This window comes from Oncorhynchus kisutch, linkage group LG15 (assembly GCF_002021735.2).
Source record: "Oncorhynchus kisutch isolate 150728-3 linkage group LG15, Okis_V2, whole genome shotgun sequence".
NCBI classification, from domain to species: Eukaryota; Metazoa; Chordata; class Actinopteri; order Salmoniformes; family Salmonidae; genus Oncorhynchus; species Oncorhynchus kisutch.
The window spans coordinates 36,624,230-36,652,175 of record NC_034188.2 but is presented as its reverse complement, the minus strand read 5'-3'; the positions used below and the strand labels follow the sequence as shown (position 1 = coordinate 36,652,175).

Sequence of the window (27,946 nt, the reverse complement as noted above, 5' to 3'; positions counted from 1 at the left end):
AGGAGTTGGAGATTACCGGCAGGCACTAAGGGGCCAAGGCCCTTGGTAGAAAATACAGCCTGTTACGGTGATGACGGAGATGAAAATGGGCTACAGTGTCACCGGTCACAAATAACCTGCCAGTTTATCAGGCCACGACGTCTCTCTGGACAAGCCATCAAGCACGGGCAAGGTTTGGACGTAAGAGCACGTAATGGAGAGATCTTGCCTGGCCATTTACAATTGACAGCCGACGAGGACTGCTTGCGAGACCTGCAGTCGAGGGATAAGGAGATTATACGTGATACTGTCCAGACACAATACGAGGCATTCTAGCCTAGCTGCCCTTTCCTTATTGACACAACCTTTATACGGTCATTACAGCAAACACATAAGTTCACTGTTTGTGGACCCATGCGGGAATCAAAGCAGTAGCTTTGGAGTTACGAGCAACATGCCCCAACCAATTGAGACATAACTTCTACTGTGTATCAGACCTGCATGTAGCAGCATTCACTGCTATATTGCAGCTGCTATGGAGGTCTGTTGTTACAGCTGTGAAGGTCATTAGTTTAATTAAACATTACTGCACAGCCAGAGGGACATTTCCTTCATGGACCTGTCGTCCGGGATCTGTTCAGGAACAATAACATCACTGCGCAACTCAAAAGGGCCAAGCTATTGATCGATTGATTTAAAAGACCAGTGCCAACATGAAAAGGTCAGTGCCCTCACCTATTTTACCAGGCACTAGGACAGGCCCGTGTCAAATCCGTCAACGCCAATGCTGGTCACGTTCAATAGTGCACTGGTCAGCTCCGTAAGCCATTAATCACAGTCCACATAGGACACGTTCAGGCCACATCAGGGACTATTCCATCACATCTGTAACCGAAAGATAAAACATCCGTTGTGTCTCATAGTGCAAATCGACTTGTGGCGAGTAACTCTTTGATCTCTGCTCTTCTACAACCCCTGTCATCCCCGGGGCCCTAGAAGTCTCTGATTCTGACATCTTGAAAATCTGCCATTAGTGACACAGATCTGCTTTATTTTAGCAAAGGCCAATTTCACACAGGGACTGGGGCCTCATTTTTTAACTCTGCATATGTACAGAATATACCCCAAAACGTTCCTGCGCCACTTTTCACACAGAAGTTGACATTTGTAAAAATGTTACTTTAAGAGAGAGTGCACAGGACTTCCTCAAACCTTAGACCATGCGTGTGCACAATTTATGGTGGTTGAAGTAATGCATTGCAAGCAGGCAAGTGGTATTTTGTGCAAATTGAAGATAAGATTACATGCCTTTTCATAAAAAAATTGAAAATATAACAACAAACTACAACAATATGCCTTTAGGACCATTAGGACTCTATTTCCTGATTTTATTTTATTTGCATACTCATTGCAAAATAAATTAGGAAACAATTCGTCCCATCTCTCATTTAATTAGGCCTACTTCCCATTATTAAATATATAAGCTATTTCAAGTAGGCCTATTTCGCTCATTATAATCGGATCCGGATTGCGGTTAAAATGTTGACTGCATTAATTAAGATAACGGTAGTAAAGACAGTTCACCTTTATTTCCAAATGTCTCAAGTAGGCCAAGACAACTTTTCAGAATTTTCGGGCAGTGAGCATATTTAGGTTGGGGGTAACAGTTGATGCAAAACATTGTTAAATGAAATGTTCTGCAAACTCCACAACAATTTGTCATTCAATTTCAATTCAATTTCAATTCAAATGTATTTATATAGCCCTTCGTACATCAGCTGATATCTCAAAGTGCTGTACAGAAACCCAGCCTAAAACCCCAAACAGCAAGCAATGCAGGTGTAGAAGCACGGTGGCTATGAAAAACTCCCTAGAAAGGCCAAAACCTAGAAAGAAACCTAGAGAGGAACCAGGCTATGTGGGGTGGCCAGTCCTCTTCTGGCTGTGCCGGAAGTTGTTGATTTTATTTCAGAAATAGTCACTGTCCTTTGCTGAATACTACAGTGAAAGTCTGAGTCACTGCAAAACATTCTGGCACCACTTCCAAGAATATTTGATCTTACTGCAAATAAAGGAGTTATTTTCACCATAAAAGGTCATCGATGGGCGTTTTCCAGGTGGAATTATAATGCTTAATATGCACAGTTTATGACAGGTACGATTTATAGCGGGAAACTATAAATAAAATAAAAAGAAATCTCTCTCTTTTTAGAAATGGCGCACCCAGATATTTTGTGTGACATTTACTCAATGGTTATATACCCTGGTCTGTGCTGTGTGCCTTGGCCTCATTCTGTGCCAGCAGTCGCTGTAGACGACAGCATTCATATTTATTCAGACGGCCATTTACAGCAGCCAGCCCCACTTGGTCAGATGGGCCTCACAACTATGTTTTGTTCTCTATATTGATATCTGCATGGCAACCTGGTACAGATCATTTACTGTTCTACACAAACTATCAGACTTTATCAATACTCGAATACCCAGAAGTACTGTGTATCCAATTTTGCCAACAGCATGGCCAGTTATGATGGCTTGGTTTGTTGGAACAAAGTTAAGTTGGCGATTTGATTTCTGCAGGGACCTTACATACTCGATAACTATAAGTCACTTTGGATTTTTAAAAATCTCAGCTTAACACAGACATTATTGTTATTATTATCAGAATTTTACATTGCCTGGTCCCACATCTATATGGGCTTCAGCCAACTCCTCTGACTATTATTGCCATGGTCGTATGGGGCCATCATTGTACACCGTCAGTGGAGCTATCTAAAGCACATGCATGTCGGACTAGGCTAGTGTTCCCAGGTATGACTGGAGAGATAGCAGACAGCGGGGTCTGTGTTCTCTCAGAGCCCTGTTCCTGTCATATCGATCAGCCCCTCCCTGCTTGCTCTGGTTAATTCAGTCCCCGACCAGGCTGGGCTGGGCGCTGGTATGTCCTTGTGCCTCTGTGGCGGCTTCTCCTCTGTCAGTAGAGACAGATAGCCACACTCCATAAATAATATGGCATTGATTCTCTCTCTTTTCTCCATCTCTCCTTCTCTATCACATTCTCTCTCTTTTTATCACACTCTGTTCTCTCTCTCCCCCCTCCCTCACACTCTCTCCCTCCCTCTATCACGCGCGCTCTCTCTCTCTCTCTCTCTCTCTCATCACACTCTTCATCACACTGTTTCTATTTTTCTCTCTTTCTTCATCACTTTTTTTCTCTCGCTTTCTCCATGCCCTCTCTGTCAGTCTCTCTTAGATTCAAAGAACGATGGCAGCAATCCCACCATCCCCCCCTCTCTTCCTGGGCTCTCTATACCTCTCTTGTCATGTTTTCACTGTCATCCCCCTGTCTGTCACTGTCTTTCACGCGATCTCTCTCTACCTCTCCACCCCGATTCACACCTCTTTCTCTCTCACTTACCAACCACTTCTCCCCTCTCTCTCCCTCTTTTCCTCCCATGTCATGCTTAAGCATCACCCCGACTGATGAGCATGACACTGACCATGTTTGGCGCCATTTCCACCTCGGGTCTGTCGCACAAAACAGCTGTTTGTAAGCTGGTTGATATTCAATACGAATGGTCAAAAGTGAAGCATTTGTTTCATTGTCACTGTTCATTCACTCCCTCTGTAGATGACTTCCTGTTAGTTGTGGCTGTCTAACACTGACTGTACTGTCTGTCTCCTGCAGGAGACAGACCCGGACTTCAACCACTGCGCTGTGTGCATCGAGGGTTACCAGCTCAACGACGTGGTCCGCATCCTGCCCTGCAAGTGAGTGCGTGTGGGGATTGGGGGGAGAGACATTTTGTTAGTTAGGGGTTACATTTTGGGGTTAGGGTTTAAGGAAAATAGGATCTTTAATGAGACTGAATTTTGTGTCCCCACAAGGTTAGTTGTACAAGACTGTGTGTGTCTGTCCTAGTACCTACAGTATATACATCCTAAACCAGGAGTTTTAGCTGACAGCCTGACGCCGTCCTTGCCCCTCTTACACGCAACAGACACTCACTCGGATTTGGAATGCAACATGTCCGCCATCCACTCATTCTCAATGTCACACCATCCACTTACATCCCCCTCCCTCCTCCTCTCCTTCCCTCCTCCTCTCCTTCCCTCCTCCTCTCCTTCCCTCCCTCCTCCTGTGACGTGCGTTTCTACCCGTCCCTGACATCTCTCCTCCTGTCTGAGGTAATCACCACACTCATCCGTCACACACCTTTCCTGCAGCTCTGCTCAGTGGGACGAATGTACTGACGCACATCAGGCTAGACCAGAGACACGCCCCACAACAATTTAGCCGTAGGTCATTTGCACACATACATAACACCACAGGAATATGAAAACAGCACGAGCGAAAATTAAACACTGTATGTGTGCAGGTCAGGTGAAAAAAAATTCATCCATAAAATCCCATTTTTACTACCTGTCAATCAGCTCTGGTTTGACCATTTGGATCTGATTTAGGATCAGTTGTAGGACACATACAGCATGTGTTGGTTTAGTGGATCACTAAGGTTTACAAAGGAAGTGGAAAATGTAATGTCTGTTAGAGTTGACATTTAAGCTCTTGCCAGGAAAAAGGAGGGGGAGAGAGGGAGGAGCTCTGGCTAAATGGAGTCTGGTCTGTTTTGGAAATGCAGACGCTCTGCTATCAAGGCCGTCGGGTCTCGCTGTGAGTCGTAACCCCTGCAAGCTCGCTCCGGCTATATTTAGACCCAGCGCTGCCAAATGACCTCCAGGCGCATCCAGCACCCCCCCCCCCCCCCCGCACACACACACGTACTTAGACGTCCTCCTCCGACCCACACACACACTCTGCAACGTGCACACACACACTTAGCCTCATGATCACGCAGGCACGGACACTGTCTTTCTCTGTCTCGTACACACATACACACACCCCTCCCTGCGCCATCTGCCGTGTCCTCTCTGGTCTTTGCTGATGGAACTAAGAAACTGGACTAAGGGACAGGACACTGCTGGTCATCACAGTCACTCTCAAGATGTGTCCCAAGGTGTCCTTCTGAAGACATGTCAAGACATATCAATCATTCGGTCAGAACATGGCACATCCAGAAAGTGTTCCTCTACTTGCCTCCTCTCTTTGATCTGCACTGATGTGAAAGAACTGGACAGGTGAAAGACGATTCCCAGTAGGCATCCGGCCACATTGCTTTCACCTATCCTGTCTCTGCAGATGCATCTCCAAAGTTCTCCTAGACTTTAGAGATGCACCCTTGGTCTTGAGTAGCAGCTGACTCAGCCGGCCAATCTCTGCATAATTGCATTGGGGCTGTGTTTCATTTGGCCCAACTGACGCAAGGACGACGTACCCCCTTCATCAGTCCAGCACAGACCAGCTCAGTACAGATCAGATATCAGAAATGTAAACACAGTCCAGGACTAAACTGGCCAATCGCCATTAATGCTCTCCATCCATCCTGCTTATCCAGTCTCTGTCAAAGAGGAGCACTCAGATTGCTGTGAGAAGGGGAAGTGAAGGACACAGGTCCTTCTTATGAGGCTGAAAGGGGCGAGTCTTCTTCGTGTGTACGTCCTCACAGAAATTGTGGACATGCTGATTGTCTACATGTTTCAAACATTTTAAAGGAAATTGAAAAGTTAGAATTGGCTGGCCTCAAAACCTGCTATCGTTTATTTAAGTAATAGACACAATGCAATGCAGGATAATCACCATTTCAAAATTACTGAATTAGTGTCAGAGTTAGGCTAGCTAAAGAGATCTTTCTTTGTCCACAATCCATGGATAAGCTAATTACAGATTTAGAGTAACATGTGCGATTGACTGGTCATGTTAGTGGTTCAAAGGTAAATGTACCCTTGGTTCCTGCCCTTCATCGCTACCTGTGTGTGTCACACTGCAATGATACCAAGAATGCACTAGTAGTTTTTCTGGGTAACCTCAGTACTTGTAGTTTTGTAGAGGAGCCATAATCTAAGACTTGATCCGATGGCAAACACATGGTTTATTCACACGGACTTGGAGGAGAGAGAACAGAGAGAGGGAGGAAATGAGGAGAAACGAGTAAACAAGGGCGAGGGAGTGAGAGAACGAGTGGCGACAACCGGGCTGTTTATGTAGAATGGAGTTTATCAGTCCATATCATGTGGGTGCATGTTGCGTCCTTCTCTGTCTGCATTCAGTATCTCTGAACACCAACCCAATTGGAGCCTCCCTTAAGTACAGACTGCTATCCCCAATCAATAACTAAATGCATTGAAGTAATGGGAGTATACTTGACGGCCACTCAATTTGTGTCTCTGTACATTTAATATCAGTCTATAGGACAGTGTGTTGTCAATGGAGGGAAGTTTTTTGGTCAGATTTAGATGGACTGACAGGCAGGCTGGTAGACAGATACAGAACAGTCTCGATAGCCAATTATTGTAGGATATCCAAGGATATGCAGTAACAACAACTACCAGTATTTCAGTTCTGAAACCATAGCACCAACATAATCCCTAATAATCCCCAGGAAGAGTAGTTGCTGCCTTGGCAGGAACTAATGGGGATTTTTCAGACAGGTCGACAGACAGGCAGAAAAGGAGACAGATATACAGACAGGCAGACCGACAAAGGTAGGCAGATATACAGTTGAAGACGGGAAGTTTACATACCATAGCCAAATACATTTAAACTGAGTTTTTCATCATTCCTAACATTTAATCCAAGTGAAAATTCCCTGCCTTAGGTCAGTTAGGATCACCACTTTATTTTAAGAATGTGAAATGTCAGAATAATACTAGAGAGAGTGATTTATTTCAGCTTTTATTTCTTTCATCACATTCCCAGTGGGTCAGAAGTTTACATGCACTCAATTAGTATTTGGTAGCATTTCCAACAAATTGTTTAACATGGGTCAAACATTTTGGGTAGCCTACCAAAAGCTTCCCACAATAAGTTGGGTGAATTTTAGCCCTTTCCTCCTGACAAGAGCTGGTGTAACTGAGTCAGGTTTGTAGACCTTGCTTGCACACACTTTTTCAGTTCTGCCCACACATTTTCTATAGGATTGAGGACAGGGCTTTGTGATGGCCACTCCAATAGCTTGACTTTGTTGTCCTTAAGCAATTTTGCCACAACTTTGGAAGACCCATTTGCGACCAAGCTTTAACTTCCTGACTAATTTCTTGAGATGTTGCTTCAATATATCCACATAATTTTCCTCCCTCATGATGCCATCTATTTTTTTAAATGCACCAGTCCTTCCTGCAGCAAAGCACCCCCCACAACATGATGCCGCCACCCCCGTGCTTCACTGTTGGGATGGTGATCTTCGGCCTGCAAGCCTCCCCCTTTTTCCTCCAAACATAATGATGGTCATTATGGCCAAACAGTTCCATTTCTGTTTCATCAGACCAGAGGGCATTTCTCCAAAAAGTATGATCTTTGTCCCCATGTGCAGTTGCAAACCATAGTCTGGCTTTTTTATGGCGGTTTTGGAGCAGTGGCTTCTTCCTTGCTGAGCGGCCTTTCAGGTTATGTCGATATAGGACACGTTTTACTGTGGATATAGATACTTTTGCACCTGTTTCCTCCAGCATCTTCACAAGGTCCTTTGCTGTTGTTCTGGGATTGATTTACACTTTTCGCACCAAAGTATGTTCATCTCTAGCAGACAGAACACGTGTCCTTCCTGAGCAGTATGACGGTTGCTTGGTCCCATGGTGTTTATACTTGCATACTATTGTTTGTACAGATGAACGTGGTACCTTCAGGCATTATGGAAATTGCTCCCAAGAATGAACCAGACTTGTGGAGGTCTACAAAAACAATTCTGAGGTCTTGGATGATTTATTTCGATTTTCCCATGATGTCAAACAAAGAGGCACTGAGCTTGGTAGGCCTTGAAATACATCCACAGGTACACCTCCAATTGACTCAAATTATGTCAATTGGCCTATCAGAAGCTTCTAAAGCCATGACATAATTTTCTGGAATTTTCCAAATGTTTTAAAGGCACAGTCATCTTAGTGTATGTAAACTTCTGACCCACTGGAATTGTGATACAGTGAATTATAAGTGAAATAATCTGTCTGTAAACAATTGTTGGAAAAATGACTTGTGTCATGCACAAAGTAGATGTCCTAGCCGACTTGCCAAAACTATAGTTTGTTAACAAAATAATTGTGGAGTGGTTGAAAAGCGAGTTTTAATGACTCCAACCTAAGTGTATGTAAACTTCCGACTTCAACTTTACATGCAGGCAGTCAGACAGAAAGGTAGACAGATATACCGGCAGGCAGGCAGACAGACAGGAAGGTAGACAGTTATACCGGCAGGCAGACAGACAGAAAGGTAGACAGTTATACCGGCAGGTAGACAGATATACATGCAGACAGACAGAAAGGTAGACAGTTATACCGGCAGGTAGACAGATATACATCCAGACAGACAGGAAGGTAGACAGATATACAGGCAGGCAAACATATTAGATGTCAAAACAGATGCCATCCGGATAAACCAAACATACCAACTAAGACAGGAAAAACAAATGTAATTTATTCTGGTTGGTATGTTTCGTTTTTTCCGTGATGCCATCTGGTATGGTATCTAATAACCCGTCTGTCTGACCGTCAATTTTTCCCCCCCGCTGCTCTAAGAAAGGAAGCATCCCAAATGGCACCCGATTTCCTATGTGGTGCACTACTTATTCCTTATATAGTGCACTACATAGGGAATAGGGTGCGATTTCGGATACCACGCAAATACTCTGAGCGCAATCTCTCCCTGACTGTAGTTGCTCACTTATAGCATACACAGACCGATACCAGCACTCGTTACGGTCACGCACACAGACTGCTGAGGGGAGAACGCCTCACGATAATGGCTGGAACGAACTGAATGGAATGGCATCAAACACATGGAAACATGTGTTTGATGTATTTGATACCGTTCCACTCATTCCGCTCCAGCCATTACCGCGAGCCCGTCCTCTCCAATGAAGGTGCCACCAACCTCCTGTGGCACACACACATTTAAACTGTGAAACAAACAAACTGAAACGCAAGCTCTTATCCGAGTCTGACTGCACTCGCGGCTTATCCAGAAGTCCCTCTCTTACAGCTCTGCTTCTGACTGCACACCGACTTTCTCCCCAAGCCATTGTATGGTAAACGGACTCCTCATTAATGTATAAAGCCCTTGTTTTCTGTGCCTGCCTTGAAAGCCAATAAAGCAGTGCTAGAGGCCGGGTGCCCCCACTGTTAGAGGCTTTGAAAAGGAACAGCACTTTACACTCCATGCCCAGGAAATGCCAGTCTATGTTAGACAGGCACTTAGCAGAATCAACCGTTGCACTTTTATGTTTGTCCTTAGGAGTATTTTCTATTATGCATTGTTTTTACTCGCACTTAAGGAAGTGTTCTTTAGCAATAAATGGGGCCTTGTATTGTTTTATGGATGCTCCACATAAGGATATTTAACGTTGAAATGGTTTGCGTACCATGCCTTTTAATAAAGACATTAAGGAGCTCAGTTAGACAGGAGAAGCTACCGTGAATGTGGTCGTAATGGTCCTTTTGAAGTGCAGTGAAACTGGCCATCCGCCGTTATGTAATAATATGGAACAGACCATTCATATATATATTTTTTTAAAGGATGTTTCTCTCATATCCACAATAGCCGCCTTGTGTCATAAGACACACAATGTCCATTTTGTGTCTAAGTTGCCCCACAATGACCACTGTGTCTATAAAGCGTGACTCGTTTCCTTTTCCCACCAACTTTCTGCTGCCGTTAAAGACACAACAGGCCCTCCTAGCCGGCTCAAACAGAGCAGTCATTCTCCAGTCGCAGGATGTAAAGGGGGGAAAAGGGGGCCAAAGCGGATTTTGAAGAGCCCCATGTCGGCCATTTGGGGGGGCTTGTTTGTGGAGGTGGCTTCGTGCTCTTCAACCGTGTTCTTTGTTTCTGTCTCGCTATCTGCACAGACATGTCTTCCATAAGCTGTGTGTGGACCCCTGGCTGAACGAGCACTGTACCTGCCCCATGTGTAAGCTGAACATCCTCAAGGCTCTGGGCATCATGGTGAGTATTAGTGTTGTCGATGTCTTAGTGCCTTATCAGTGGAAATGTGTTAAAGTTAGTATGCCAGTACCGGTATGGCCTCAGTCCTTTTTTTCCCCCTCAACTGATCACACGATACTCTTGACCCAAATAATGAGAGGAAAAAGATGACCTTAGAAGATATTATGTAAACATGTCTCAATTTCACATGTTTATGTTGATTAACTGTAGAATACAACAAACTATTTCACTGTCTATTAAACTGCATGTGTTGTTTTGTAGATTAAGATGTGATTGCCCCAGATTGCCCTTCACATGCTGCTCCCGGTCATTGTGACAGATGTTTGTCCAGGCGATTGCGTAACCCTCGGTTTATGCCAGCTGTGTGTGACCTCATGTATAGACAGCCCTAGTATGCCCCCTGCTGGCAAGTTGTGGAACTATTGCTCGGACACCAAATTAGAGTCATACCAGAACAGACTAAAGTGGTATCATTGGATCTGATGAGCTGTTACAAGAGCTACTTGCTAGGGTTCAGGGTCAACATCGGGGTCAGCGATCAAAATATCAAGTTGTGTTAAAAACGTGCCGTGCCTCTGTTCTTTCTAGCGTGAGCTAACATTGGCAAAAGTTAATATATCACAAATTGGACTTCAACCACTAACCATAACATTCCCCTAACCCCTGTGTTTTTACTACTTCTCCCCCTTTAGCCCAACCTGCCGTGCGTGGACAACGCCGGTTTTGACATGGACCACAGGATAGGGCGCAGCCAGACGATGGCCAGCCAGCGGACGGCCTTGGTGGACCTGTCCAGTGAGACGTCCATCAGCCTGGAGCCTCTGCACCGAGGCCCCCTCGGTACCGGACCCCAGATCCCCTCCGAGAGCGGAGAACTCACCCCCCGCACCGGAGAGATCAACATCGCCGTCACCAGTAAGCAGCTTACGCCTCGGACACACTCTTTCTTATTTCAAGTGACTTTATTGATATGAAAGGTTACATTCAGTGTTATAAAATTGGAACACAATAGAACAGAAATTCTCTCTTTTTTTGTTGTTTAATTCTCTCTCCTTCTCAACCTTTCGAGTTCAGGCACACTCTGTGACCCACGCACCCATTAAAAGTGTTTAAAAGTGTCCCACAATTGTATTTTTATCCTGGCAAATCAGAATGCAAGATCCGTCTTTTCAGTTCAAAACACTAAGTGAAGGAATGCACCTTGACAAAATAAAATGTCTCTTGGTTATGCCATTTTAAATAATGAGTGAAGGCCAAACAGACTTTTTAAACTGAATAACTAGAGTAGCAAAATATTTACTGGAGCTGCAAACCTTTGGTAAATTGACTTGACACACACACACACACACACAATATTTTTCCTAAATCCCTCCCTACCCCCTCCGTACCGCTCTTCATCCCCTCTTTTGACACACACACACACACACACAATTCAGCCCCAGAGACTTGTCTCTTGTAGGTCACCCCCCTCCTGAATCCCGCTGCCACTGTCTGTATAATCCATAATCCCTATCCCACCCTGATCCTAAACTCAACCACGAGAAGGCTAAAAGCACAACTGGCAAAAAGCCATTCTGTAATGTACCGATCCCCTACCAAAACAAATGTTACACCCCACTCTTGTTTTACTGTGCATAACTATTTATGAAGGGGGAAAAAAATGTATTTTCACAGCGCTGCAGCAACAAAATGAGAAATTTCACTGCAGTTATTACGACAACTACTTGTGTACTGTCCTTTCGCTTCAAGCTAGTAATTGTAATTCAGTAATGCATACAACACAGCTAATCAGTGTGAATACTTCAACAGCTAAATAATAGAGTGGGGTGAGTTATTTTAGAACTCTTAGTACCTAGGCCTACTTCCATAAATGAATCAGTCATTATTTCCTAAATCCACCCAATTTATGCTGTTTGATAATGTGACTCAATTTCCTTCTTTCAATGTGTCCAGTGCCACTACCTTTACATTAGTACTATACACTGAGTATACAAAACATTGTGATCCCTTATTGATGGCACTTTTTACATGCACTTCAATCGGTGTAGATGAATGGGAGGAGACAGGTTGATGAATGGGAGGAGACCGGGTTAAATAATGATTTTTAAGCCTTGATACAATTGAGACTGTGTATGTGTGCCATTCAGAGGGTGATTGGGCAAGACAAAATATTTAAGTGCCTTTTGAATGGGGGGGGGGGGGTGTATGGTAGTAGGCAAGACACAATATTTAGGTGTCTTTGAACAGGGGTATGGTAGAAGGTGCCATGTGCACTGGTTTGTGTCAAGAACTGCAAAGCTGCTGGGTTTTTCACACTCAACAGTTTCCCGTGTGTATCAAGAATGGTCCACAACCCAAAGGACATCCAGCCAACTTGACACAACTGTGGGAAGTTTTGGGGTCAGCATGGGCAAGCATCCCTGTGGTACACTTTCAACACCTTGTAGAATCCATGCCCTGACAAATTCAGGCTGTTCTGAGGGCAAAAGAGGGGGGGTGCAGCTCAATATTAGGAAGGTGTTCTTAATGTTTGGTATACTCTGTGTACATGCATTGTATAGATACATGCACTGTAGGCCTACATACACCTCTGTTTCTCTTTCTGTTCTGTCGCAGTTGGTGTGTGCTGTGTGGGTGCTTGTGTGCGTGTGATCTTTGCTTTTGTGTGTGTGTGGGTGCGTTGGAGGTCATGCGTATGTGTCTGTCTGTGTATGTGCACATTTGCCTGTGTGTGCATAACACTCTGTCTTTAAACTATGCCCGTGCTTCCAGGTCTTTATCTCCTGTCTTCGAGCTCATCCTGCCTCTCTCCTCTGTCGCTCTCCTCTGGATCTTAAGGACACGCCCCATCTTTCTTCATCTTCTCGTCTCTTCATCCTCCTGACTTTTCCGCTTCACATTGGTTTTCAAAGAGAGGAAAGATATTTTGTGTTTTCCTGTGGGGACTCGGTTTTTAACCCATTGCATGGTGGGCTGCAGTGACAACCCCCCCCCCCCCCCTCCTTTCCTTTTATTGACAGAGGAGTGGTTTATAATCGCCAGCTTCGGCCTTCTCAGCGCTCTCACATTGTTCTATATGATCATCAAGGCCACTGCCAGCTTCTCCAGCCCTGAGTGAGTACCACCATCCACTTCCATAGTTAAATCTTTCTACTACTGGATTCAATTGTACTTTCATTCAAGATTTGGTTTCATATAGTCCTGATGGTTTTGTCACAGAATATTGTTGTCTATTTAATTTCCTGTTAACTAAGCCGGAATCCAGGCCTATCCTCCTGGATTTGTGGATATCTGAAATTGGCTCAACTCTGACTACTTTGAACCATTGCCAAGGCAATGGAGTTTGAATACAGTCCAGACAGATGCAAAACAATCTGAGACTATTATTCAGATGTGGCGAATGTGGTAGTGTCCCATTAATTTACTAAACTTTTGATCCCAGCTAACATAAATCGAAATACTTTAACAGCACAATTGTAGCATAGTGTATATTTGTACTGAAGTCAAGTACAGTTGACATGGGTACTGGCATGTATCTGATACATTTGCGGTTAGAGTTTTTAAAAAGTAAGATAATATTGGATTGTGGATGTTTGCACATCTATTAACGGAGACAGTGTGAGTAGTGTTTCATAATATTGCTCAATAAGGTAGCACTAGATCAGAACAACCATTTCCGGAAGCCACAGCCTCCATCCATCCCCTCTACTCCAAATAAAATGTTTAAAAAAATGTGTTAGAGCTAAGTGCCTTACACAAGAGAAAATAATTTTTTTATGTTCAGATCAATTGCATTTCCCTTCTCTGATCCTGCTTGCATGCTTCCTTATCTTCCAGCCTGGAGTGGGAGGAGTAATGACCATCACGTGGTTGCCCCTCTAGACCCTTTCTCTGCCGGAGCCTCGTGGCAATGTTGCCTTCTTGTGACATATTTTTCTGTATTGTATTTGTAAGCTTGTACTACTGGTACTTTTCTGTATAGTTAGTATTTTTTGTTGTTGTAATAGGGCAAAGCGCTTTGAGACATTAAACCACTGTGGATCCCTCCTTTTGACTTGTTATGTGAATGTAAGTGTTGTATTTGGTTGTCATACATTATCAGGACCACAATTTCCTAACATTTCACCCAAATGTCCTGACATTTTTCAGGTCTTGAATGTGTTACAATGCTATTTTAAGGTGAAGCGTTAGTGAAAATCTGAATTTTTAATGGTCAAACATTTTTACTCCAAAAAGTCCGGAAATTTCACAAAAACTACATTGTGTGTGTGTGTGTGCATGCGTTACTATATTGATTGAATGACACCAATTATTCTTGTTCATCTAAACCAGACACACACACACACCTCTCTACAGAAAGTTGAATGTTCTTCTGTGCTCATCCGTGACCATGACTGAGTGTACAAAACATCAGGAACACCTTAATATTAAGTTGCACCCCCTTTTACCCTCAGAACAGCCTCAATTCCTCAGGGCATGGACTCTACAAGGTGTCGAAAGTATTCCACAGGGATGCTGGCCCATGTTGACTCCAATGCTTCCCACAGTTGTGACAAATTGGTTGATTGTCCTTTGGGTGGTGGACCATTCTTGATACACATAAGAAACTGTTGAGTGTGAAAAACCCAGCAGTGTTGCAGTTTTTGACACACTCAACCCGGTGCGCCTGGCACTTTCTACCATACCCCTATTCAAAGACACCTAAATATTTTGTCTTGCCCATTCTCACCCTTTGAATGGCACACATACACAATCCATGTCTCAATTGTCTCAAGGCTTGAAAATCATTCTATAACCTGTCTCCTCCCCTTTATCTACACTGGTTGAAGTGGATTGAACAAGTGATATCAATAAAGGATCATGTATTTCACCTGGTCAGTCTGTGTCGCAGAAAGAGCAGGTGTTCCTAATGTTTTGTCTGCTCATTGTGTATGCAAAACTATCCCCAGTAGATGGCACTATTTCTTAGATATTACATTACATGTCTAACCTCACATCAGAATCGTCAGGGCACAAACCTTTTTACATAACACTGCTTAGATCTTATTGAGGTATCAATGATATTGATGATTACTATGATTCAAAAGATGTTCCGGGTGCTCTTCCACATATAACTCTCTTGGCTTGTGGTTCTATAGCAGTTTGAGGATCATTGAGGATTCACAATGTCACAGTTTGACCTCACCATGTCTTACACTCACACTTTTACTCAACTGCAAATGTCCATGATGGTGTCCAATCCCAGTGACTCTTGTAATGAGGTTAATTTACAGATGCTAAGACTAAAGTATGAATAACACTACATTTTTCTTTGTTGTTTGTTGGTGGTGCCAGGCATAATCTTCTCTAGATACACTACTATGTCAAAAGTATGTGAACACCTGCTCATCAAATATCTCATTGCAAAATCATGGGCATTAATATTGAGTTGGTCCCACCTTTTGCTGCCACAACAGCCTCTACTCTTCTGGGAAGGCTTTCCACTAGATGTTGGACCATTGCTGAGGGGACTTGCTTCCATTCAGCCACAAAAGCATTAGTGTGGTCGGGCATTGATGTTGGGCGATTAGGCCAAGCTCGCAGTCTGCGTTCCAATTCATCCCAAAGGTGTTTGCCGGGGTTGAGGTAAGGGCTCTAAGCAGGATAGTCAAGTTCTTCCACACCGATCTCGACAAACCATTTCTGTATGGACCTCTTTGTGCACAGGGGCATTGTCATCCTGAAACAGGAAAGGGCCTTCTCCAAACGGTTGCCACAAAGTTGGAAGCACATATTAGTCTACAATGTATGCTATAGCGTGAAGATTTCCCTTCACTGGAACTATGGTGCCTAGCCAGAACCATAAAAAACATCCGCAGACCATTATTCCTCCTCCACCAAACTTTACAGTTGGCATTATGCATTCGGGCAGGTAGTGTTCTCCTGGCTTCCGCCAAACCGAGGGAACGCGTTTCCACTGCTCTAGGCTCCAATCCCGGCGAGCTTTACACCACTACAGCCAACTCTTGGCATTGCACATGGTGATCTTAGGCTTGTGTGCGGCTTCTCAGTCATGGAAACCCATTTCATGAAGCTCCCAACTAAAAGTTATTGTGCTGTCATTGCTTCTAGAGGCAGTTTGGAACTCTATAGTGAGTGTTGCAACCGAGGACAGACGATTTTTGAATGCTACGCACTTCAGTGGTCCTGTTCTGTGAACTGGTGTGGCCTACCACTTCGCGGCTAAGCCATTGTTGCTCCTAGACGTTTCCACTTCACAATAACAGCACTTGCAGTTGACCGGCACAGCTCCAGCAGGGCAGAGATTTGACGAACTGACTTGCTGAAAAGGGTGGCATCTTATGACGGTGCCACGTTGAATTCTACTGCCAATGTTTGTCTATGAAGATTGAATGAATGTGTGCTCGATTGTAAACACCTGTCAGCAATGGGTGTGGCTGAAGTAGCCAAATCCACTAATTTGAAGGGGTGTCCAAGTACTTTTGGCCATGTAGTGTAAGTATCTTACTGGGAGGTGTGTAATATTTCTTGCTGTCACTGACATTGACATTTTCCCATGTTCCTTTGCAGGTGGCCACTTCTTCAACCGGAACTCCTTGTCCCCGCGCAGTGTGGTCTGTGAGATGGAGCTTCCCGACATCCAGGCATCGCTCGACCTCTACGATGACAACAAGTCGTGAGGGTCGTCGCCGTGGTTTCGACTCCAGTCTAAGGGACGGATGGCCTTGTACCTTCCTGCACACCGGCGAGCCTTTGTGTGGGAGGGTGACGGGAGGGTGACGGGCGGCTCAACAACTTAGACGACAACCTTGACTAACTTGTGGAACATCAACAATGACATAACATCAAAGACCTTCTTCCAATGCAGAATGTACTATTATTACCTGTCAAAAAGAAGAGGGGAAATAGTCATCCTCTCCTTTTGTTTTACACTTTCATTTAGGAAAAATGTTTTCTCCAGAGAGACTCTTTTTGAAATTTGTTTCTATATTCTGTAATGGGGAATTAACCCTTTCTAGTCTTACTTTGCAGTATCTCTCTGTATCGTCCATTTTGAAACGAGCTAGAAAAACATTAACAACGGGTTTCAGTGTAGCCTACTGTCAGCATCCTGCAATACATCTGTAAGCTATATATGATTAGCAAACCATTTTATTTTGCTTTCTTTGGATCTTTATTCGTGAAGGCAACAATAGAAAGGCATACTGTTTCTTCCCTGGTGGACCAGTTGGCTCTGTTGTATTTACTATGCTGCCTAAAAGGACAGTGGAGAGTACGTTTTGACTTGTGGGCTATGTCCAGACATACCCTGTCTCTTCCTCTATATGGCCAGTGACTGGTGCAAGAATAAGGCCAGTGGAACAATGGACATGCAGCTATGTGAAGTTATAAACTCTGTGACAGGCAGTGTTTCTTCCCTGTAGCGAAACCAATGTGTCTCTGTATAAAAATATATATATAATAATGACACTTTAACGTGTATTTAAAAAAGCCTATGAAATACCCACAGCGTGTACTAATCAGCCCCCAGTGAGGGGGACCTAATGTGTATGTGTGTGTATGTATGTATGTATGTATGTATATGTATATATATACACACACACACACAATCTATATACAATCTATATCTCTAAAGTGGCCTCTAAAGCAGTTTGTTTTCCTTTCTCAATCTTGTAAATGCTTGGTGGAAGGCTTTGTCCTCTGTTCTTGTTGTCCCTTTGTGTTCTAGTCTTTGCATCTGATATTTGGGATGATGATTGATGTGACACGGGGAGGGGAGTGTGTGTCACAGTTTCGGGTCACTGTGTTACATACAGTACTGCCTCACCATTAAAAGTGTCATTATTGCCTACGACCTGTTGATTGTGTTGCCCCGTTCTGTGTCCCTCGCTTCAAACTGAAACGCAGCCAAATATCATTAACCTTTCAGCTGGAGTTTGGAGAAGATTCTAAAATGTTGTTGTTGTTTTTTTTGGGGGGGGGGGCTTGCCTTTCAACAGGGGGCTGTTGGTTAAAAGTTACCCATTTGAAGAGGATCTTGACTCTTTAACTTGGGCCTGGGGATCTACAGGCTGTGCAGGATTTTATTCCATTCCAGCAATACATCTTCTTGTAACTCAGAGACCATCGCTCTGCTTGAAACAAAGACCCCTAATTCCACTGTGCAATAACATTAATTATTACACTGTTTGTATGTCATTCACTAAATAGCCTAATGCAAAACATTCTTGTCAAAACTGTACGTCTGTATTGTGTCTTGTAGGACTCTAACCACGTTTCCATCCACAGTTTTTAAGCGAGTAAAGTCGGAACATTACTCAATAAAAAAGATTTAAAAAACAGTTGTGATGGAAACAGGACGTTTCAGTACCATTTTAGAAATGCCGACAAGTCATTTGTTCATTCGACAAGGTGGGAACATTGTGTGCGTAAAATGTATTATGCAAGAAATTGCACTGCCAACGCAATGCAAATGTTGATATAATAACCAATATATCGAAGTACAACTTGAAGTCGCGCTGATATGGTGTGTGTGGTCCTCCCTCTACGACTCGGGGGAAAAAATGCAGTTTATTTGGCTTCAGATGAAATAACTTTTGAACGTCACATGGGGGGGTCAAGTGGACGTGATCTTGATGCTCCAATCCAATAAATATCGAGGGTCTGATTCTGGTAACATGATGATCGATACGTGACTGCTTTTTGACAAATACAAGTAGCCTATTCTTGCTCTTATCCATAATAATCTCATTATTTAGACTAGTCTACCCGATCCTATGGTTCTAAAATAAATTTTGTCTTAATATGCTTTTGGGAAACCAGGTCCAAGTTAGGATAATTAGGTTAGGGTTAGCTAAAATGCAATTGATGTCAATTTGACAAAAACTGTTATCTTTCTAGCCAGTGGCGATTTTAGCACGTAAATCTTGGTAGGGCATACCAACAAACAACAAATGTGGCTTTGCGGACATGCGTCTTAACTACACAACACAACACAGCGCTAAACAATACATTCATTTCACTATAATGGTGACAAACGGTGCCCTCAAACTGTTAGGGCCTACATAAAGATGTCCCAACACTTTGCTACTGCTACACCTGGCTATCAGCAGAGCCGGGTCTGCCAGCGAAACAGATCATTCAGACTAATTAACTGCCTTTAAAAAACTTGCTTCGACAAATGTGGTTTCTACTGACAATTGTGATGTTGAAACTATGGCATAAAGGGACTGAGCACATAAGAGGCAATCCGTAATTTAGATTAAGGCAATGAGCGAGCTAGGACCGACTTAGTCAATATAGCTATTTGTTCAGCACTTTTGAAATCAACACCTACATAATTCAGAACATGGTCGTTCTTATAGTATACTCCCTGTACACCAAGTCAGAACATTAGGATAAATAAAGGGGGTATATAAGCAGAAAATGAAAGCTCTTAGAATATTCAGTGATTACATTTCTCTAAAACAGGCTATAGGCTACATGTGCACCACCAGGTCAGAACAGTGTAAAAGGGACCAATATATTTTGGTGAGGCACCATGGGCTACTAACAGCTTACTACACAACATAAACTTAGGTTTACTTTCTTAGCTACAGTGTACATATACAGTATATTTTTTATTTAATTTTTTTATTTAACCTTTATTTAACCAGGTAAGCTAGTTGAGAACAAGTTCTCATTTGCAACTGCGACCTGGCCAAGATAAAGCATAGCAGTGTGAACAGACAACACAGAGTTACACATGGAGTAAACAATTAACAAGTCAATAACACAGTAGAAAAAAGGGGAGTCTATATACATTGTGTGCAAAAGGCATGAGGAGGTAGGGGAATAATTACAATTTTGCAGATTAACACTGGAGTGATAAATGATCAGATGGTCATGTACAGGTAGAGATATTGGTGTGCTAAAGAGCAGAAAAGTAAATAAATAAAAACAGTATGGGGATGAGGTAGGTAAAAATGGGTGGGCTATTTAGCGATAGACTATGTACAGCTGCAGCGATCGGTTAGCTGCTCAGATAGCAGATGTTTGAAGTTGGTGAGGGAGATAAAAGTCTCCAACTTCAGCGATTTTTGCAATTCGTTCCAGTCACAGGCAGCAGAGAACTGGAACGAAAGGCGGCCAAATGAGGTGTTGGCTTTAGGGATGATCAGTGAGATACACCTGCTGGAGCTGTATATATACAGTATGCAGCAGCATACAATACATTTTATGCTGCTGTGCTCACTTGAACAGGAAGGTGGCGCGGCAGTCCTTCGTGGTCAAATTTTGTCATCAAAGTCTGGCATTCTCTGGATTTATGGTGCTTTCAAGAACTCAAGAAGAACTCAAGAAAAAACAAGGTTGAATCATGAAGACGTCAGTGATCTTCAGGTCAGAGCTCTAGAAAGAGGCCCGAGTTCCCGACTTGCAATTCTGAGTTGGATGACCATTCAAAACGTATTTTTCCAGTCGAAACTCATTTTTTTCTGAGTTTCCAGTTGTCTTGAACTCACTGAAGTATGAGACTTCCCAGTTCCGAGTTTCCAACTGTTTTGAGCGTGCAGAAGTCATGCTGGATTGACAGCATGGCCAATGTTGAATGTTTATCATTTTAAGCTTGGAAAGGAGATTCTTAAACCCAGACTTGGACTACACACCCACTCCACTGAATATCAGGCTAGTGATGGCTTCGCAATGCTTGTATTTAGCCACTGATTCAGTCCAAACCACTCATTTGTTGAATTTGCGATTTCCAACTTATGTAATGTTTATTGCCGATGAGCACCGATACGTTTTATCTATAATTTCTCTTCATATGAGAAGGATTGAAAAGGATTTGCCAGTAGATTGTCAACTTAATTCATGAAGATGATTGCTAGCTAAGTTTTCAGTCCAATCAAAGCTACTCTATATATAACGTGATTTGACATCATTTTATCTGTGGCCAATGACCTTGAGCCTTCTTGGATGGGCACTTCTAATTTAACTATGGCGGCACACAAGGGGCTTGAATTTTTGAGCCCAACACGTACATTTTGTGGTGACGTAGTGTCCCCATGAGTGACAGAATGAAACTAGAGAACATTACCAACCCCACGGCGCAACTAGAGAACATTACCAACCCCTACGCTCCAGGTTTGTATGCAGCTTTATTAACTCAATGATTTTTGTTGATATTTTTTTACATTGTCTGCATATGTGACATGAATTCATGCCAAAATAACGGGCAAAACAAAACAACAACAAATATATATATATACAGTGGCAAGAAAAAGTATGTGAACCCCTTGGAAATACCTGGATTTCCGCATAATTTGGTCATAAAATTGTGTCTGATCTTCATCTCGGTCACAACAATAGACAAACACAGTCTGCTTGAACTAATACCACACAAACAATGATACGTTTTCATGTCTTTATTAAACACACCGTGTAAACATTCACAGTGCAGGGTATAAAAAGTATGTGAACCCTTGGATTTAATAAGTGGTTGACCCTCCTTTGGCAGCAATAACCTCAACCAAATGTTTTTTGTAGTTGCGGATCAGACCTGCACAACGGTCAGGAGGAATTTTAGACCATTTGTCTTTCCAAAACTGTTTCAGTTCAGCAATATTTTTGGGTGTCTGGTGTGAACTGCTCTCTTGAGGTCATGCCACAGCATCTCAAATCGGGTTGAGGTCAAGACTCTGACTGGGCCACTCTAGAAGGCGTATTTTCTTCTGTTGAAGCCATTCTGTTGCCGATTTACTTTTGTGTTTTGGGTCGTTGTCCTGTTGCCTCACCCAACTTCTGTTGAGCTTCAATTGGCAAACAGATAGCCTAACATTCTCCCGCAAAATGTCTTGATAAATTTGGGAATTCATTTTCACGTCGATGATAGCAAGCTGTCCAGGCCTTGAGGCAGCAAAGCAGCCCCAAAACCATGATGCTCCCTCCACCATAGTTTACAGTTGGGATGAGGTTTTGATGTTGGTGTACTGTGCCATTTTTCTCCACACATTCTTCCAAACAACTCATGTTGTTGGCCAGGGTAGGGGTAGCCAGGTAGCCCACCGTGGAAATATGCTTATTGAAATGATTGGTTATTGTAGGTTTATCAGTGGTGACAGTGTTTCCTATCCTCAGTGCAGTGGGCAGCTGGAAGGAGGTGCTTTTATTCTCCATGGACCTTACAGTGTCCAAAAACTTTTGGGAATTTGTGCTACAGGAAGCAAATTTCTGTTTGAAAAAGCTAGCCCTAGCTTTCCTAACTGACTGGGAATATTGGTTCCTGACTTCCCTGAAAAGGGGGCTATATCGTGGGGGCTATTCGATGCTAATGCAGAACGCCACAGGATGTTTTTGTGCTGGTCAAGGGCAGTCAAGTCTAGGTTGAACAAAGGGCTATATCTGTTCTTAGTTCTAAATTTTTTGAATGAGGCGTGCTTATTTAAGATGGAGAGGAAAACACTTTTGAAGAGCAACCAGGCATCCTCATTCCAGGATACCCGGGCCAGGTCGATTAGAAATGCCTGCTCACTGAAGTGTTTTAGGGAGCGTTTGACAGTGATGAGGGGTAGTCGTTTGACCGCGGACCCAGTACGCACGCAGGCAATGAGGCAGTGATCACTGAGATCGTGGTTGAAGACAGCAGAGGTGTATTTAGAGGGCAGTTTGGTCAGGATGATATCTAAGACGGTGCCCATGGTTATGGATTTAGGGTTGTACCTGGTATGTTCCTTGATGATTTGTGTGAGATTGAAGGCATCTAGCTTAGATTGAAGGACGGCCGGGGTGTTAAAAGCATGTCCCAGTTTAGGTCATCTAACAGTACAAACTCTGAAGATAGATGGGGGACGATCAATTCACATATGGTGTCCAGGGCACAGAGGGGGGTCTATAACAAGCGGCAACGGTGAGAGACTTGTTTCTGGAAAGGTGGATTTTTAAAAGTAGAAGCTCGAATTGTTTGGGCACAGACCTGGATAGTATGACAGAACTCTGCAGGCTATCTCTGCAGTAGATTGCAACTCCGCCCCCTTTGGCAGTTCTAGCTTGTCGGAAAATGTTATAGTTAGGGATGGAAATTTCTGGATATTTGGTGGCGTTCCAAAGCCGGCAGATCAGTCGTGATGGATCGGCGGGGCTCCTTGTCGGCAGCAAAGGGTCCAGGACAATTGACAGAAGAGGATATGAAGCCAAGGATTTATCTGATGGAATTCTTAGGCCAACCCGGGAGAAGAGCCTTGTTCCAGGCTAGCTCCAGGCTAACTGGGGCTTGCTTCGGGACAGAAACCCCCTCGGACAGTTACGTCGGTCGACCAGTCGTGATGGATCGGCCCAGGGATTGCTTGGAGGAATCTCTTCGGCTAGCCAGGAGATGGGCCTAGTTCGAGGCTAGCTCCAGGCTAACTGGTGCTTGCTTCGGGACAAAGACGTTAGACAGGAGTAGCCATTCGGATAGCAGCTAGCTAGCTATGATGATCTGGAGTAAAGGTTCAGAGCTTGCAGTAGGAATCCGGCAATGTAGTAGAGAAAAGCAGTCAGAAATGCTCTGGGTAGATATCTCGCTGTGCAGGCTGGCAGGAGATACTTGGGCTGAGGCTGGCAGTCCGAGTTAACGGTGATGACTGATAGCAGTGTCTAACTGACTACTAGCTAGTAAGTAGTTAGCTGGCTAGCTTCTGAAGGTGGTTCTGGTTTAAAAGTGTACAAATATTTACGAAATATATACGAAGAAAAACGATATATACAAGGGACGGGACAAGACAATCAAAACAGACATCCCCACTGCTACGCCATCTTGGATCAATGTAGATAAGAAAAATCCAATAATGTGTGTGTTGTGTTATTAGTTTAAGCACACTATGTTTGTCTATTGTTGTGATTTATATATATAAAAAATATATATATATACACACAGTTGAAGACAGGAGTTTACATACACTTAAGTTGGAATTCCAGAAAATGATGTCATGGCTTTAGAAGATTCTGATAGGCAATTGACATTTGAGTGAATTGGAGGTGTATCTGTGGATGTATTTCAAGGCCTATCTTCAAACTCAGTGGCTCTTTGTTTGACATCATGGGAAATTCAAAAGAAATCAGCCAAGACCTCCACAAGTCTGGTTCATCCTTGGGAACAATTTACAAATGCCTGCAGGTACCACGTTCATCTGTACAAACAATAGTATGCAAGTATAAACACCATGGGACCACACAGCCATCATACCGCTCAGGAAGGAGACGCGTTCTATCTCCTAGAGATGAACATACTTTGGTGCGAAAAGTGCAAATCAATCCCAGAACAACAGCAAAGGACCATGTGAAGATGCTGAAGGAAACAGGTACAAAAGTATCTATATCCACAGTAAAACGAGTCCTATATCGACATAACCTGAAAGGCCGCTCAGCAAGGAAGAAGCCACTGCTCCAAAACCGCCATATAAAAGCCAGACTACGGTTTGCAACTGCACATGGGGACAAAGATCATACTTTTTGGAGAAATGTCCACTGGTCTGATGAAACAAAAAGAGAACTGTTTGGCCATAATTACCATCACCATCGTTATGTTTTGAGGAAAAAGGGGGAGGCTTGCAAGCCGAAGAACACCGTCCCAACCGTGAAGCACGGGGGTGGCAGCATCATGTTGTGGGGGGTGCTTTGCTGCAGAAGGGATTGGTGCACTTCACAAAATAGATAGCATCATGAGGTAGGAAATGTATGTGGATATATTGAAGCAACATCTCAAGACATCAGTCAGGAAATTAAAGCTTGGTCAGCGAATGGGTCTTCCAAATGGAAAATGACCCCAAGCATACTTCCAAAGTTGTGGCAAAATGGCTGAAGGACAACAAAGTCAAGGTATTGGAGTGGCAATCACAAAGCCCTGACCATTCATCCGAAAAAACTTTCTGTGTTCTATTCATATGCTGTTCTAATAACCAATTTCTGTCTTCATGCAAGTGATTGATTGAACGAATCCTCACTTATCAGTATCTGCAATTTGGCATTACTTCCAGAACTTGTTTTGAGAACAAAATATATCTCAGTTTCAAGGTCTCAGATTAGAGAGATAAAAACTTGTGAGGTATTGGTCAGTCACATGAATGAACCAAATGTTAATTAGTTATGAATGATGAATAAGCAAAATCATACAAATATTACTTGTCTGAAGTAAATAAGGGAACTAATGGGACTGCCCCGATAGAGCTTCTGACAGACGTTCACTACGGTGCATTAACTTTGTTGGAACCTCTCCAGCGCGCTGACAATGAACAATGATTAATTTAAGATTGAGTATCCCTGTGTAAATGGATTTCGACAACAATGAGACTAAACTCAAACAAATAATGAAAGGAAAGCATTGCATGTTGGAATTTTGTAAAGTTTGTCTGGGAGAGGTGGAAAAATGTATCGATCAATAATGACAAACCTCCTGGCATTGACAACTTAGATGGAAAGCTACTGAGGATAGGAGTGACTAGTCAGCTACAGTGCCTTGCGAAAGTATTCGGCCCCCTTGAACTTTGCGACCTTTTGCCACATTTCAGGCTTCAAACATAAATATATAAAACTGTATTTTTTTGTGAAGAATCAACAACAAGTGGGACACAATCATGAAGTGGAACGAGATTTATTGGATATTTCAAACTTTTTTAACAAATCAAAAACTGAAAAATTGGGCGTGCAAAATTATTCAGCCCCTTTACTTTCAGTGCAGCAAACTCTCTCCAGAAGTTCAGTGAGGATCTCTGAATGATCCAATGTTGACCTAAATGACTAATGATGATAAATACAATCCACCTGTGTGTAATCAAGTCTCCGTATAAATGCACCTGCACTGTGATAGTCTCAGAGGTCCGTTAAAAGCGCAGAGAGCATCATGAAGAACAAGGAACACACCAGGCAGGTCCGAGATACTGCTGTGAAGAAGTTTAAAGCCGGATTTGGATACAAAAAGATTTCCCAAGCTTTAAACATCCCAAGGAGCACTGTGCAAGCGATAATATTGAAAAGGAAGGAGTATCAGACCACTGCAAATCTACCAAGACCTGACCATCCCTCTAAACTTTCAGCTCATACAAGGAGAAGACTGATCAGAGATGCAGCCAAGAGGCCCATGATCACTCTGGATGAACTGCAGAGATCTACAGCTGAGGTGGGAGACTCTGTCCATAGGACAACAATCAGTCGTATATTGCACAAATCTGGCCTTTATGGAAGAGTGGCAAGAAGAAAGCCATTTCTTAAAGATATCCATAAAAAGTGTTGTTTAAAGTTTGCCACAAGCCACCTGGGAGACACACCAAACATGTGGAAGGAGGTGCTCTGGTCAGATGAAACCAAAATTGAACTTTTTGGCAACAATGCAAAACGTTATGTTTGGCGTAAAAGCAACACAGCTCATCACCCTGAACACACCATCCCCACTGTCAAACATGGTGGTGGCAGCATCATGGTTTGGGTCTGCTTTTCTTCAGCAGGGACAGGGAAGATGGTTAAAATGGATGGGAAGATGGATGGAGCCAAATACAGGACCATTCTGGAAGAAAACCTGATGGAGTCTGCAAAAGACCTGAGACTGGGACGGAGATTTGTCTTCCAACAAGACAATGATCCAAAACATAAAGCAAAATCTACAATGGAATGGTTCAAAAATAAACATATCCAGGTGTTAGAATGGCCAAGTCAAAGTCCAGACCTGAATCCAATCGAGAATCTGTGGAAAGAACTGAAAACTGCGGTTCACAAATGCTCTCCATCCAACCTCACTGAGCTCGAGCTGTTTTGCAAGGAGGAATGGGAAAAAATTTCAGTCTCTCGATGTGCAAAACTGATAGAGACATACCCCAAGCGACTTACAGCTGTAATCGCAGCAAAAGGTGGCGCTACAAAATATTAACTTAAGGGGGCTGAATAATTTTGCACGCCCAATTTTTCAGTTTTTGATTTGTTAAAAAAGTTTGAAATATCCAATAAATGTGGTTCCACTTCATGATTGTGTCCCACTTGTTGTTGATTCTTCAAAAAAAATACAGTTTTATATCTTTATGTTTGAAGCCTGAAATGTGGCAAAAGGTCGCAAAGTTCAAGGGGGCCGAATACTTTCGCAAGGCACTGTACTGTTAGATTTCAGTGCGGCCTTTGATGTTATTGGCCATAACCTGTTGTTGAGAAAACGTACAATATTAGTCAAAAGTTTGGACAAACCTACTCATTTAAGGGTTTTTCTTAATTTTTTACTATTTTCTCCATTGTAGAATAATAGTGAAGACATCAAAACTATGAAATAACATATATGGAATCATGTAGTAACCAAAAAAGTGTTAAACAAATCTAAATATATTTTATATTTGAGATTCTTCAAAGTAGCCACCCTTTGCCTTGACAGCTTTACACACTCTTGGCATTCTCTCAACAAGCTTCATGAGGTAGTCACCTGGAATGCATGTCAATTAACAGGTGTACCTTGTTAAAAGTTAATTTATGGAATTTCTTTCCTGTAATGTCAAACATGTAAAGTGTGATGTACCGCAGGGCAGCTCTGTAAGCCCTCTACTCTTTATTTTTAATTTTTTACCAATGACCTGACACTAGCATTAAATAAAGCATGTATGCTGATGATTCAACCATTTACACACCAGCAACTACAGCTATGGATGTCACTGAAACCCTTAACAAAAAGTTGTTTGCATAGTCAACTTACACACAGCGCTGACACGCACACTTACCCCACCAGACGTGCCACCAGGGGTATTTTCGCAGTCCCCAGGAAACGTACAGTATTATACAGAGCCATGAGTGCATCGAACTCCCATCATATATAGCGTCAGTTAACCTCAGGCCTGGTTTCAAAAAACAAATTATGCAACACATCACGGCACAACGCCTCTCCCCCTTGTGACCTACTTGTTGTGTGTATGTACCGACAAAACTGTTACA

The 27,946-nt window shown here is 43.0% G+C and overlaps 1 protein-coding gene across 7 annotated transcripts in view; it reads left to right on the top strand.

Annotated features, from left to right (window-relative positions):
- The window catches only part of rnf130 (ring finger protein 130), a 72,082-nt gene extending 54,197 nt beyond the window's left edge, over positions 1-17,885 (top strand). For 2 of the 7 annotated variants that reach the window (XM_020502547.2, XM_020502545.2), the window contains exons 6-10: positions 3,668-3,750; positions 9,934-10,030; positions 10,723-10,945; positions 13,051-13,144; positions 13,868-17,885. In XM_020502547.2, coding sequence (XP_020358136.1) covers positions 3,668-3,750; positions 9,934-10,030; positions 10,723-10,945; positions 13,051-13,144; positions 13,868-13,886 — 516 coding nt within the window. In that variant the 3' untranslated portion in view covers positions 13,887-17,885. Of the gene's footprint in view, positions 1-3,667; positions 3,751-9,933; positions 10,031-10,722; positions 10,946-12,802; positions 13,145-13,867 lie in introns of those variants that run through there. The other 5 variants (XM_020502546.2, XM_020502548.1, XR_004203047.1 and 2 more) reach the window with 4 other exon arrangements.
- Positions 17,886-27,946: the final 10,061 nt, after the last annotated feature.